This window comes from Falco biarmicus, chromosome 2, assembly GCF_023638135.1.
Source record: "Falco biarmicus isolate bFalBia1 chromosome 2, bFalBia1.pri, whole genome shotgun sequence".
Lineage (NCBI taxonomy): Eukaryota > Metazoa > Chordata > Aves > Falconiformes > Falconidae > Falco > Falco biarmicus.
This window is the reverse complement of record NC_079289.1, coordinates 108955508-108970263: the sequence shown is the minus strand read 5'-3', so window position 1 is coordinate 108970263 and position 14756 is coordinate 108955508. Positions and strand designations below refer to the sequence as shown.

The 14756-nt window shown below is 37.6% G+C and overlaps 1 protein-coding gene across 11 annotated transcripts in view; it reads right to left on the bottom strand.

Moving 5' to 3' along the window:
* ROBO2 (roundabout guidance receptor 2) overlaps positions 1 to 14756 on the bottom strand; it is a 482707-nt gene that overhangs the window by 116717 nt on the left and 351234 nt on the right. For 8 of the 11 annotated variants that reach the window (XM_056328413.1, XM_056328404.1, XM_056328412.1 and 5 more), the window contains exons 6-7: positions 6911 to 7038; positions 3572 to 3583 (exon numbers count right to left, since the gene is read on the bottom strand). In XM_056328413.1, coding sequence (XP_056184388.1) covers positions 3572 to 3583; positions 6911 to 7038 — 140 coding nt within the window. Of the gene's footprint in view, positions 1 to 3571; positions 3584 to 6898; positions 7039 to 14756 lie in introns of all 11 variants that reach the window. The other 3 variants (XM_056328409.1, XM_056328411.1, XM_056328405.1) reach the window with 1 other exon arrangement.

Below are 14756 nucleotides of genomic sequence, written 5' to 3'. Positions count from 1 at the left end.
CATAGCATATGACAATAAATTAAGTAAACTTGACTTACTGCAAGGCAACTGATGTGCAAAGAACTGTATTTTCACTTAAATTGAAACTGAGTACTCTGTCATCTGAATGACTTTTTGGATTATTAGTAAAAAAGTAACTGAAACATCAGACAAATCTTCATGGATCTTCTATTTCAACTTTACGTCCTCCATCTCAAAGCAGTACAGCAACTGCTTTTGAAGAGGGGCAGTGTTACTTTCAGTGGGACTATATGAAACTTTTGGGCTTCTCCCAGTTTTAATGCTTATTTTAGAAGCTATTCGCCTGCCCAACTGCCATAAGAAATACAGCAGAATGCAAAAGAGAGAAAATACTAACTTGCTCATCTGGAAAATCTAATGAGTGAAATAACGATAGAAATGGTCTAAATAGGTATAAACATCTTGTTTCCTAAACCCATCTATTGTAAATCCTGTCTGAAATCTTTTCAAAAGGTTATAAATAAGAGAACATCTATTTAGAAATGGGCAACACATTTATTCCTAGCAGCAAATCCAAACACGATGAGTAATCTGGCAAAGAGCTGTTAAATTCACCAGCTGCCATCCTCCTCGAGCGGAACGATACCTCATTTCGTCTATGTAGTATATAACATACGTTAATAACTGCTTGAACCATACATGGTCATTGGTAATCCCACTTTGGAATTTTCCACTCAAGCTGAAATTTAAAGAAAATTTTCACAACTAGCAGAATATAAATATTTGAAACAGGCAAAAACTGAATAGGGAATGAAAATGCGTCCATTTGCAAAAATAACTGAAATCCTTGAACATTAAAAATGCATTCCTCTATTCTTCAGTGAGAAGCCATTGAAAGAAAATGGTTTGGTCTTGTTTAAAACACAGTAAAGACAAAACATGCCTGCTTTGAATTGGAGTGACGAAAGGTAGAGGTATTTAGATAATTCTCAGATGTCACAAAAGAATATAAATTTTTAAAGTGTTTTCCTGAAGTTTAACATATACATAAATATATAAATATTCTTCTGTTAAAACGCCACCCTCCTAGAGAGCTGTGAGCTTAATAATATTAAGTAGCATTTGCTTTAGCTTCCTTTCTGTAAGGAGAGGTATTTTTGTTCTGCATTCCAGCTAAATTCCTGAACAAAAAAATGCTACAAGATTTGACTCACTATTCTTGTCAAATAACAATTTTAACAGAAGATCACTTGGACTTCTTGGAGAGGAACTGATTGTAGGGAATGAAGTTACTTTGTTTTGCCTTACCGGGCTTTAAATTTTCAAAGAACAGGAGAGGTAGCTGCCTGCTTTGCCTACTCTTGAATGAAACAGATATGAGCTGTAGAAATCCCTTTCATTTCAGGTCCTTAAGCAAAAAACAATAAATGTATACACTACCATAAGGACAGCATTGCCTTTTCTACGGGTACAGGATCAGATAAAAGTGATCTAAAGAAACTGATCTGCTTTACACAGCAATCACTACATATACACTTGTATGGGACTTCCGTATGTTAAATATCTTTGGGGTTGGGCAGATTTACTTAACAATCTTTTCACAATTCACAAAGATAATCACTAAAATAAATAATTTGATTATGCCCATATAATAATTATTTTAAGGTCAACCATTCTAATTTATGTTTCCTGAATAAATCATGTAAAGGAAGAATTTTCTTTGCACCAAATGTTCACTTGCAACAAAATAAAATACAGTAGGCAAGGAATACACCAATTCGACCACAGTGTGGTCACACAAGGGGATCATATACCTGGATTAAAAGTAACTTGAGACCAACAGCTTCTGTAGAAGCTTGGACATAGAATTATGGATGACTGAATGGCCTGAAAAGTCTTAAAACAGAATCAAGTGTTCTGAAATGAGACACCATCAGCACTGCTGAAACCTATAATTTTCCTGTGATTCTCCAGTCATGTATTTTATGTGGCTTTCACAGAACCTCAAACAGTCTCTACTTTGTGATTTTTTTCCCTTGCTTTTCTTATAAGAGTGAGCAAAGTGAGAAAAACATCTAGAAGCAAAATTCTTTTAATCTTGTAGCATTTTCTTAGTGAATGAAGAAGCAACCATAAACCTCCACTCTTTCTAACATGAGATTTACATTAGAAGCATACTAAATTCATCATGTATTTTCTAAGCAAAGGAAAAAATTTCTTACAAGTTTACTCCAGTTTACACTGTTACAACTCCTGGGAATTAATTTTGTGAGTACTAGCTTAATGCTAAAGTATTACAGTAGTGGCTGAGGTTGAAAGCTTGCTATCAAAATCCCAAATGGAGAACAGTGAATTTCATTCTGCACAGGGAATTCTCCAGGATAAGCCATGCCATGACTGTGGAGGTACTTGGCTTGGCTCTACACATGCTAGTTTAAGCAAGTTAATAGGCATGGGATCACCTTAGTTCTGGAAACAGATGTCTAACCTGGATTTTATCTTTAAATTATTCCAACCTTTCTTCCTCCAAACTCATAACAGTGAAAAGCTGAGACGTTTAAACTCACAGACTTTAGTCAAACACATACCTAAGAAAAGTTTTGACTAAATAAAGACCAAACCCCTCACCAATCTTCATAAACACCAGTACTTTTTCACACTAATCCAAAAAAAAAATCAGAGTAACTATATTATTATTCTAAAAGATACATCTAAACAGAAACTACCAAAATCAGAGGAGCAATGCAACTGGTTAAATTATTTAGAAAAACCATACAGGCACAGAGTAAACATCCGTGAAAGAAAATGAAATAATATGTTCAGGATACTTCTGAACACCAAAAGTGAATTTCAGCTGCTGACAGTTGCAAATTTTTCATTATGCTTTTTTTATATGCATTTTTATATGTTTGTTTATAAATTTTTAGAAGTAATTTCAAAGGCATAGGAAAAAAAATCAAATTTTCAGTGTGGGAATTAAAAATCCAGAGGTCACGTTCATCTGGACTTGTTACTCAAAACAGTCTGCATCCTATACAGTGCATTCCAAAACGCACTCCATGATGACCCAAGGGCAAAAATCCATGATGAAAACTTTCTTAAGAAGCACGGAAATCTACTCCATCCCCTCTTCAATTTCAGGACTACTTCATTTCAAAACTCTTTGAAAGGTACAAGAAAGACGGGACATGCAAAGCCTGTGCTTTTACTGCTATGCAACAAAAGCATAATGAGCTGATCATTTAGGGCCTGGTAGAAGCTCACCGAAGTCAATGCAATCCTTTCTGTTGATTTCAATGGCTTTTATACCGGGCCCTTAAATAGACTGTTAAAAACATCTGAATGAGTGATTTTGGCTCAGTATCATCACACCCACCCTGTTTTGCTGATTGGTGTTTGTTGGTGATTTGGCAAATGCATTTATACATGACACAGCAGAAAATACAAAGTTCAGAAATAGCACATTGTCAGTCAAAATCACTTGCCTGGTGTTAAACAGTTAAAACTATTAAGCACTGGCTGCTAATTTCAGCCAGTTAATGCTGTTGCAAATGAAAGATGAAGCATTGCATGAAGCCATGCTAAAATGGATAGAAGGATGGTTACTTACCAACAGGGCGAGCTGTTGACATTACAATGGTGTAGTGAGAACATAAAAAGAAATTAAAAAAAGAAAAGAATATCTGTCAGAATGCATGACGTGTAATGTTACCTTCCACTATGGATACTACCATGATTGCTAACCCCTCGAATGACAGCCTAAGTCAAATGTTTACGGTTATTGTTTAGTCATGTGCCACTATTATCACATTTACTTGAGCATAGCATCTGGACAAGCTGACTGGTACCATTCTCTGAAAAACATTTTTATTATCTTCACAAGCCATCATCAAGTATCATTGTTAATGCCTGACAAAAGAAAAATTGCATTGTATTAGCACAAACTTTTAGATCCCAAAGAACACATCAATTTAAGCCACAGACCACCAAATGTCATGCCAGTAGATGCAAGGTGTTTGCTTTCCAAGTCAAATACCAATTGAATTTTAAGCATGACCAGTCAATACAGCAGTATGGGCTACAGAAAGCCCAGGACAGTTTTTCTCATTCAATAACAGGCATGAAAGCTTACAGCACACTGGTTTTTTCCTCACTGACAGTGCTGATGAAAATATAACAAATAGGCTGAAATGGCCACAGGGATTTCAATCCAGAACCTCCCAAATCACTGCTTAGATAACTTCTACATCCTACAAAAAAATTGCTAGTAAATGATTGACAGGTTAACACTGTTTCAGGTTGATATCAAGACCAAAAGACTGCTGCAGCAACTGATTTCTTGATTATCGCAACAGTCCTTCATTATGCTTGTGCTGGCAAAGAGGGCTGACAGTCCTTCTGTTAATAAAATATAGACATCTCCTTTCAGAAGAGCTGAAAAGTTGGACATAAGATTGACTTCAGGTTGCATCTGTGTAGGCGAAACTTCCTTTATTTTATCAGCAGAAGTAGTTACACATTTCTGAGCAACAGCACTTTTTTTTTTTTCCTTTCTTTTTTTCTTTTTACGAAGTTAACCAGCTCTATATGTTCATGTGCAGGCTACGGTCACATGTAAGATATGCAGATTCAGAGGTAACACAGCATGCAAGGACCTTCTTCTATGGCTTTAATCTTAGTTTGGCATACCCACTTCATTTAACTATTTCAAGCCTGCTGCCCTTTCTCACCCACCATCTATTTGAAAACTTTCTGACTTGCAGTGTTATGGTCATATTCCATCTGCAGAGAGATGCCAAATAAGATTGAAATGCATCTTTCCAAGAAAAAGGATGAAAGCTGAGCCACAGAATTCAAATTCTGTTGCTTCTGACAGTGTAATGCAAACTTCCTCAGTACATCCTCCTCCCCTTCTTTGAGAAGCTGGAGCCATGAATGAGGGGGCTAAGGACTGTGCTGCTGTTGCCAGGTTTGCAGCTGTAACTACATGACACCTGCAAAGACCAAGGCATCCTCAAAGTAAATTTTGAAATGCTGTTTTGTTTTGGTTCTCTACATGACAAGTGGTAATAGTAAAACCAGTTTCAGACAAAACTGGCAAAAGTTTAAGAATTCCACATTAAGGCTTCCTTTAATTAGAAAGATTGTTGCTCATGGTCCCCTTAAATGTCAATGGGGGTTTGTCAGCTCCTTTGGATTCAGAAAATTCAGAGTAAAAACCTTCTCCATTGAATTTCTTGCCTTTTCTCAATTTCTCTCATGTCTTGAAAATTTAATATGCTCATAATATCATGGCTTCCTTTGTGTTGAATAAACACTATGTATTTGACTATAAGTGACAAACCCAGGGGAAAAAATACCCAAGATAATGAAAACCTGCTTTTACTGTAGAAAAATCAATTAAATTATATATTTCCTCTGGTTTTTTTCACCTTAATTTCATCAGGTTCAAGCTTCAGTGATTTCAAAAGATTTTTTGCTTGGTTCTAGCTATTGCTTATATCAGAAGTCTGGGTAGCAAATCCGAAAGACTTGCTCCCGTAATGTATACAGTGGACACAGTTCTAGGAATGTTTAAAGGCTATCAAATTGGCTCCCAGTTATTTGATAATGTGATTCTGCCTGTAACAAAGGAACAGAGTGAGCGCATTTCTGGGACTTCACTGTAGTGACTATTCTCATGTTAAAAAATAGAAGAGAAATCTCTTCCACAAGCATGTACCAGGTAAACCTATTTCTTCAGCTTAAAATGGGAAGACCTGCATTATCACTTTTTGTCTAAAGTGAACACTGAGGTAATATTTTAACGGATGTATTATCACAATACTCTCTTTTCTTTGTTATATACTAACATCTCCCCCCCACACACTACAAAGCCACTTGGTGCTTTTTTTCCCTTTGAATTCAGCAAATTAAACTGAACTGTGTCCATGCATTAAATGGATGGAAATGGAAGCTGGCCTCTTGGGTCAGTTGACCCCAGTTCTAATAAAGCAATCCATTGAGACTTTGAACATTTGATTTAATGTGTATGAAAAGAGGAGAACAGATAAAGCTAAAAATGTTTTTATTAACCTTTCACAGCTCTACTGAAAACCGTCAGCATGCACCACTAAACTGTGAAATAGTGTCTGCATGATATCCATTGAGCCAAATTGCTGCTTATCTTTTGGAATGAAGTAATAACTATTATATTCTATTTACTCATATGGAAATATTAGCCTGCAAACTTTTTCTCTCCCCATAATCTTTAGTATGTCTATATCTACTGTCACAAAAGACATTTTGGCAACTCATTATTCTACCGCTCTTAAAACCTCCTTACCACATCAAACAGCAGCCCATAAACAGAGTGGATGCTAGAGACCAGGAGTATTTTAGGAGAGAATATGTTAGTCTTTGCCTCGTAATACTTACAAAATCTAATTAGGATTTTCTTTTTCCTTTGGCTAGGGTTTATCTTTCAGATAAAGAGTAATGGTAGAGAGTTTAATTATGGCAGAGCTAATCACATAATAATACTACCTGCATTATGTTTAGCATTAACAAACATAGTCACTTACTATACTCATACTTATTAAAGAAAGGAAGGTGAATAAACAGCTTAAACTGATGGCTCACATATTAAAGTCTGTGCCCATGGCTAAGTAGTGCTTGCTTATGTATACATATGCATTAGTTCTTCAATAAAAAAAAAAAAAAAAGAATTACCAAAACATTGGAACAGCTCTTTAACTGCAGGGAGATCCTATCCTATTGATGTCAATTAAAATTTTGCCTGAGATATCAGCAGGACAGGGATTTCACTTCTGTGGTAAACCAGTGTAGCACCCGCAAGTGCAAAGGGTGTGTGAAACCCAAACAATGCCAGGTAAGGATGTGGCCCATTTTGTCAGAAAGCAATTTATCCATATAGGACACAGGCCCTCCCCTCCACGGGAACACTCACCTCGCACAGTGAGGGTAGCAGAAGCTTCCACTTTTCCAACTCGATTCTCAGCAATGCATGTGTAGGTTCCTTCATCTGTGCTCATGGCTTTCTTAATGCGCAAAGTGTAGTCATCTTTGATGTCATACCTGCATTACAGAAGAAGAATGAGAACTCTTTCTGTGGAGAATAGAAGTGAATGAAAACTCTCACTTGGAATGTGCCAGTCTGAATCTATCTTGGAGCCAACTCTGGAAGATAAATTATTATCTAGCATTAGATAATTCCACCAAGCATTAATCTTCATGACATTTTTATTGCACTCTGCATTAGTTAAAAACTTTACATAAAATTAGTATTGCTATGTTCACTCAGTATTAGGGCTTTATTAATAATATCATTCACTTTGTCCTTGATCTAGAGCAATAAGAGAAAATTAAGCTATCAGACATCAGTTATGAATACATGACAGCTCAGGTTTATCATGCCTTAACTATGGGAGCTACACATTTTACCTTTTGTTGATTTGGAAATTTCCCTTTATATATAGCTTTTCTCTACAGCAGCAACCCTTTAGGGAAGCTGTGAGCATGTTGGTAGGATCTGACATGACACAATTACAAACAATAAAAAATATATTTCAGCTCTGAAAAGTGACATTTATTGAAGAGACACGTTAAAGGAGATTTATCAATTTCACAGAAATACTACAAAATGATTCATTAACAGTGGACAATAACATTGCCTCTTCTTAAAATAAATTAGAAACTTTGATTACGCTTTGTTTGTTTGTTTGATTCTACAGTTGTGATAATTCTAAAACTATGGGGATGTATAAAACTTGAAATAATACAAAGTACTTCAGCATGCAGTGAACATGCATTCTCAAGGCATTTAGAGTGCTCACACTTAGAAAAATATTTTCAGTTTAATTGTTATTATCCTGCAGAAGTCATGCTTAACAAACTACTTTAGGCTCTGATCCAAAGCTCATTAAAGTCAACAGGAGGCTTTATTTTATATGTAATTTCTTTGGCTCCCAAATCAGGAAAACCCCAGTTTTCAGTGTGGATATTTTACACTTTTTAAAAATTATTTTCAGTACCATCTCTTCTAGATATAATAAGCTCATGATACCTTAAGTCACCTTGAATCTAAAGTTAGCTTCAGATTCTCATGTATCAAATAGTGAAACTGGAACATGAAATTAAAGAAAGATCGAGACTTCAGGAGATGTCAATACTCTTTGTCACTGTATACACGCTCATGGTGTAACTTCAGAAGAACTAATTTACCTTCTCTTTTTTATACAGTAAAGACTTTGTAGACTTGTTCAGCAAACAGATGGAAATCATATGGAAGAGCACCCTTAAATGTTTTGATGAATAAGACTGTAATGCAATTAATTAAAGGAATGTTGTGAGGCTCTATAAGCATTTTAAAATGCTTTGGGAATCTGAAACATTCATTTCTGTGTACATAATATGTATTGCTAGTGGTTTCTTTCTGTAAAGAGCACACTGTACTAACAGACTTTAAAGCATCTTAACTCAAAGGATCCTCCATGTTGAAACATTTAAAGTTCTGCTGTGTCTAATTAAAGCTTACAACATTAATTAGAGCATTACTGGCAATTCCAAGAATAAAGAGAAGTAAAGACGTCTTTTCACAGTCAGCACAACAAAGTACAGCTTCATTCTGACCAAACTGAGGTTAACTATTCTGTCAGAGATAAACATAAAAGCATATAATACCCTTTTTGTTAGGACTTACACTTAATGAGATATATATACAGTACCCCAACTTTAACTAACAAATGAGAGATATGCCAAGGGGAAGAATAAGATGCCATGGAAAACTTCAGAAACTTTTTGGGACATTTTTTTTGCTAGCATAGTACCGTGAGGAGGGAGGAAAAATACTATGATTCTAGAGAACTTAACATGCAGGTCCTGGAGCAGTACAGACCTATTGTAACTATATTCAAGAGCCCTATGCAGCTGAGGAACATTTCTTCTCAACTGCTCACAAATTATGTCATTTTACATGCTGTGCTGCACTGGTCAATGGCAAAGAGAAATCACTGCTTTCATAAGAGAGAAAAGGCAAAATGTCTCCCTTAAAAACTCAAGAATATGACAACAGTATCCCACAACGATGGAGCAGTTATTTGTCTTTGGTCACCACAGAGTTGCAGACGAGAGAAAATGCCTATTTTCTTGACATGAGGCCAGCTCTAGGGAACTAAAAATATAAAGCTGTATTCAGCTCCTGTAAGATGAGAAAACTAAGATCAGTTGTAATATATATATGAGTTGGATATCGGAATCACAGTTATAAAGCTGGACAACAATTAGCCATTTATTTCATTGCTTTTTCATATTTTTTTTTTAGGACAAAAAACGTCCCTGTGGTTTACTTACCACTGCCGAGACAAAACCAGACAGGCAGCAGGACTGCATGTGATTGAGTGTTTGCCTGAACTGGCATGCAGGCAGCCTGGGACAGGGCCCTTCAGTCCACCGTGGGCTGCAGCTGAGTCGCTCTTCTTCATCTCACCGATGCGCCCGTGCCGGCATGCCAACCAGCTGCCTTGGAGGCTTTATGTTTGCACCTGCCAATCATGCAAATTGTGCAAAGGCTGCAGGGTGAAGGAGCCAGCTGCATGGCATGCCAGGGCGCAGGGTAAGGGTACAGCCATCATCTCCCCCACTTGGGTCATGAAACGGAGGGTGGCGTAAACATGTCACTATCACGGTCCAGTTATCAATTACTTCACAGAGAGGTCCAGCTCTCCCAGTGTGCTTCTCCAACAAGGCCATACTGGTTTTTTGGACCACCCTGACAGTACGTGCCATCTAGCAATTAGTTTCATAAACAGATGGACCCATGGGACATCGTAACCACCTGCTGTCCTGAAGTATTGATACGCTGCCCCGCAGTCATCTGTTCCACCCACATTGTCCCCAGAAGTCACCATGGTTCAGTGAAGAGCTTTTACAAATGAAGCGGGCAGGAAGGAGAAAGGAAAAAAACCTGGCTTTTAGCCTGATCCACAGCAGCACAAGGAACTTGTGTCAGAAAGGGACCATGAAGTATCAAGGAGGGAAGCCTGAATATTCTTTCCGTTTGTCAAGGATCTACTTGAGCAGTCTTGAACAGCGTCTTGTCTCCTCTCCATCCCAAAGCATCATGTTCCTATAGCAAGATGTTACCACCTGAGTTTCTGGAGTTCACTCTCATCTGGGTTAGTGCTACCAAACACTTGGGAATTAGGATCAGGCCCTCTCCAGCTGCTAATACCAATTACAGAGAGAGGTTACCAGACTCCTGGATTGATGATGGAATGGTGGAAAACCAAAGCATATTGGTTAAGCTGGCCCGTAACATTGCCAGTGCACCGAGGCAATGCCTTCCATGTATGTGCAGTGTCAAGAAACACCTCCTGACATATTGCCCAAATATTGCTGACTCCTAGCCAATTAATGCCAACACTCAGCTAAAAACACAGGGCGTCAGACATCAGTGTCACATGTTTATGGGCATCTAATTGATTTTAAGTACTTCTCTCTGTTAAACATTTGGAGAAGCTTAACCTTTCGGTTCAGCTTAGGCTTCAGCCATCAGACTGAGCTGGGAGAGGTCTTCTAAACAGCTAGTCAGCCACTTTGGGCACCACATTACATAATTTCTGTTCTAGAAGTAATAGAGCAGGTCTGTCTTTAATTAACTGAGAAGCAAGGGGTGGGCAGCGGACTGGAAAGGAAGAAAGAAACCGAGAAACAACAAGCAGATGAGAAAACACTGCTGGTGAGGAAATTCTAATAGAAATTGGGTGATTTTGAGTGAAATCTGGCAGTCTCTGGCACATATGAATGCATTCATTGTTGCTAGTTTTGATTAATGACAGTTGTACAATAGTGTGCTGACAGTCACTGCCATACAGACACAGTTGGGTTGGGTTTTTTTTTGGTTGTTTTTTTTTTTTTTTTTTAATATGAAACACTGCTGAAAATGCAACCCAATCAGATTTGGCCCCTGAACAACATGTGCTATCATCACTGTACCGTGAATTGAGATTGATTGGTAACCAGCTGTGACAAAGTGGGAAAAAGAGCCTTGTCTTTTCCAAGAAAAGAAGAAAAATAAAAAACTGAATTGTGTCAAAACCATTACCATCTGCTCAACCAAATAAGAAATGAAACAAAACACTTTAACTGTTTTTAAGTATCACAAATTAATATACTGAGGTTGGATTCATGCATCGGCTTAAGCATCTAAGAGCAATCTTGAACTGAACTGGTTTTGTCACAGTTATCATTTTTTCACCCCCACATTCAAATATGTATCTGTCCATACTCAGCCACCCATTTTCATGGTTATCAAATTTAAAATAAAAAAGAGAAACCAAATGTACTGAATGTAGAGAGAGTTAGCAATATGCTTTTTTTGTGTTTTATATACATTTTACTGAGTGCTTCAAAGAATCCCTGTATGTCCAGATACTCAAAAATGTGCATGCAGCTATGCGTAAAAATATATGCACTTCTTTGTCTTTCACATGTACAGGTAGCAAAACTGTATCTGCAGCTGGAGTCATTATATTCCTAGATATCCAAGTAGGCCTATATGGTAATACAAGGATGCAGATGCTTCAGCAATGTATTTTAAAGTTGTGAGAATGCATTACTGAATTCAAATCAAAAAGTCATATTTCTTGCTAGAGGGAATTTGCAAACCAAATAGTCACATCTTAACTGTTGCAAACTGATGTCACTGGCCTCAAAACATTTACATCAATTTATACCAGGCACCTATTTTCTTCTAAAACATTACCGCAAATAAAAAAGAAATAATATAATAGAATCTTGTACGTAGAATTTGTAGGCTTTCTCTTCTTTCGGAGATGGCACAAAAATTACTTTGCTCTATTTTCTTTTGCCCCTTTGCCAGGCTATTTTGCAAACCATGCACAAAGCTTCAAGATTACTCACAACATCAATGATTAGGGAGGCCAAATAGAGAGATGCTACTAGCCAAAACCGTAGTAAACAGGAGGTAGTTAAGGAGGCTTAAGCTTCTGTCTCCACTTCTCTTTTGTGGTGCTGGCACTTCAGCTCCCAGCACAGTGCCACAGCTTTTCACTGGCTCCCAGACTCTCTGTGCCAGATGGAGGGAGACACAGAGAAGCTGCAGCGAGACACGAGCATGAGCTCATTACCTGCCTCAGCCTAGTGCGATCCAGAAGCAGAATGGAGAGCTCACATGCACATCGGCAATGCAGCCACCCCTATCGCCAGCTCCCTGACAAGAAACGTTGCCTTTTTTCCCCACTTTCATCCCATACATTGATAAGTGGAAGAAGAAAGGAACACAAGATAAAACGGTCTCTGGTTTACTGTCCCTAGCAAAACCTGAATCAGCAACAGAGAGAGCATGAATGTGTATATTTGTGTGCACTGGTCTCAAATCACTCCGTTGTACCCCTGAAATCAAGGCTGCCTGTTGCTGGGTGGCTCTGACACTGCTCACAGCTATAATGAATTGAGCTGCCATGGAGCTATCCCCAGAGTGCTGACAGGACGGCTGCTGTGCACATCTACATGTCCAAATTCCCCCTTATTCTTTGGCTACACCACTCACACCAGAGAAAGGTATAAGGCAATGTGACATTACCCCGAATTTCTTTGTGAGGCATATATGTAGTGGTCATATAAAATGGTTCACTAACCTTATTCTGACAAATCAGGAAAAGAGCTAAGTGATACAGGTTACTATTCACTATTCTGGTTTTCTTAAAATATGCTGGCAGCAGGTTCTGCTTTAGTCCAAAATCTCTTATGGGTTGTGATCAGCAGATTGTTGGTAATTTCTTATAGCAGACACTCTCAATTGCAATAATATAAACCACAAAGCCACACGGCACTGTGCCTTTAAACCAAGGTGTTCAATAAAACGGCCTATATGTCATAAAAGATGTATACAACAGTTACAGTCATTGGGCCAACACTGTGAAACCCTACCTATGTCCAAAGAAATCGTGTGTTCCAACTTCTCGGGAAGTATTACACTACGCTGTACTACTCTTACTTGCAAACATGCATATGTGACTGCAAGTAACTAGTGCCTCACAAAATCAGTACCCACGCACTCAGAAGAGAACCAGGAAAGAAAAACGAGACTGCTTTCTTATTCTCTTTGAAATAATTTGGAAACAAACAGAAGTTAAGAACAAAACATATGCTTGGGAATAAGTGACTTGGTAAACTCTATCTAAACTGATGCAGGCTTCATCTTTTACTTCCACATCTCTGCACAGAGAAGTACGCACAGGGAATTACCACATGATAATTACCCAAAATGGGTTCTGATTTGATTTTAGTTCCAGACAAAGCTCCACATTTCAAAAACTGGAATGTCAGTGGAAGTATGAGCTAAGAGACCATGTAATGACTTGGCATGAAGACCTATCCTCCTATCACCAGAAGTAGTCCTTTCCCTCACAGATGAGACACGTTTGTCAGGCACTTGGGGAGATTTGTATTATTAATGCCTATGTCATAAATTTATCCACCAGAAAAGCACTCTTGATTCTCAAGGTTATCTACTCAGCACATGCCACTGAAATTAATTTTAAGGAAAGGCAAAACACTGGTTTTGTCCATTTCTGATTTAAAAATTGAAATGATACTGCAAGGACTGGAACACGATAAGAAGATCTGAGCCCAGAATGGCATCTTGCACTCACTAAATATGGCTTGATGCATTTTCTTTAACATGAGCAAACAGATTATGAGCAGTTTGAAATAAACAGAATTTGTGTCAGCCTGTCTATTATTATTTGCCTTAAGCATGATGAATGATTATGGTAAACTTGTCAGAAAACTAACTGAAATATCTTCTGATCTATATTTCAAATCAGTCACCAACCTTGAAGTGGTAAATACAGATGAAATCACGTTAATGTTTTAATGAAAGTGCCTTCAACATTACAGATGAGCCAGAATTCATATTATTAAAAAGTACATTTTGTTACTGTTAAGTAATTTTCAACACAGGACTTACCAATAGGAACTGGATAGTAGTTCTTAGGGTTAAAACTTTAACCTTGCAGTGTTTTCACTGACAGTTTTTGTTTGTTTGTTTTTAACTGAGATGACAACTTTTGAATTCCATGCAGGGATGGAATGTGTTAAAGCAAAAGAAATCCCTGCAGGCCAGCTATTCCAGCAGCATCAATGATGCTGTGACCAGAGATCTTGAATCTTACTCCCATTTGAACATAACTACCAGCTTCCCTCTCCCTATTCTCCTGAGGCGTTTACAGAAAAACTGCATAGTTAACTATCTTTACTTTTTCACTCTATAATTTTAATAGGCAATAAACTGATAATAGTGAGCTTAAACTGTTTTATAGCCTCACTCTTTTCAAGAAAGCAAGCTACCTCAATATTCTGAAACTTATAAATACAATGCATAAACTATGCGATTACTAAGCTTCTACGTAGCATACTCTGCTTTTCTGATACTAAAGAAAGATTCAAGCACCAGAATGAGTATTTTGAGTGAAATTCTACAATAAGTTTTCTTGGGTCGTCTTCATGCAAGACAATTTCATTACTGTAGTCTTCTGTGAGTGGGAAATTCAGAGATATCCATGTTTGAGGCTGCTACTACTGGCATTAAATTTTGTTTCAGAACTCTGCTAGTGACTTCATTAATTCTCTGAAATGTAACAATTTTAGGATGTTAAATAAGAGAGAATAAAAAATCACACATTATCTTGTGACAGTCCTATCTCAAGTGCACTGCCAGTGATCGCTTCATAGATCACCAATGGTTCACATAGCATAAAGAGAAAACATGC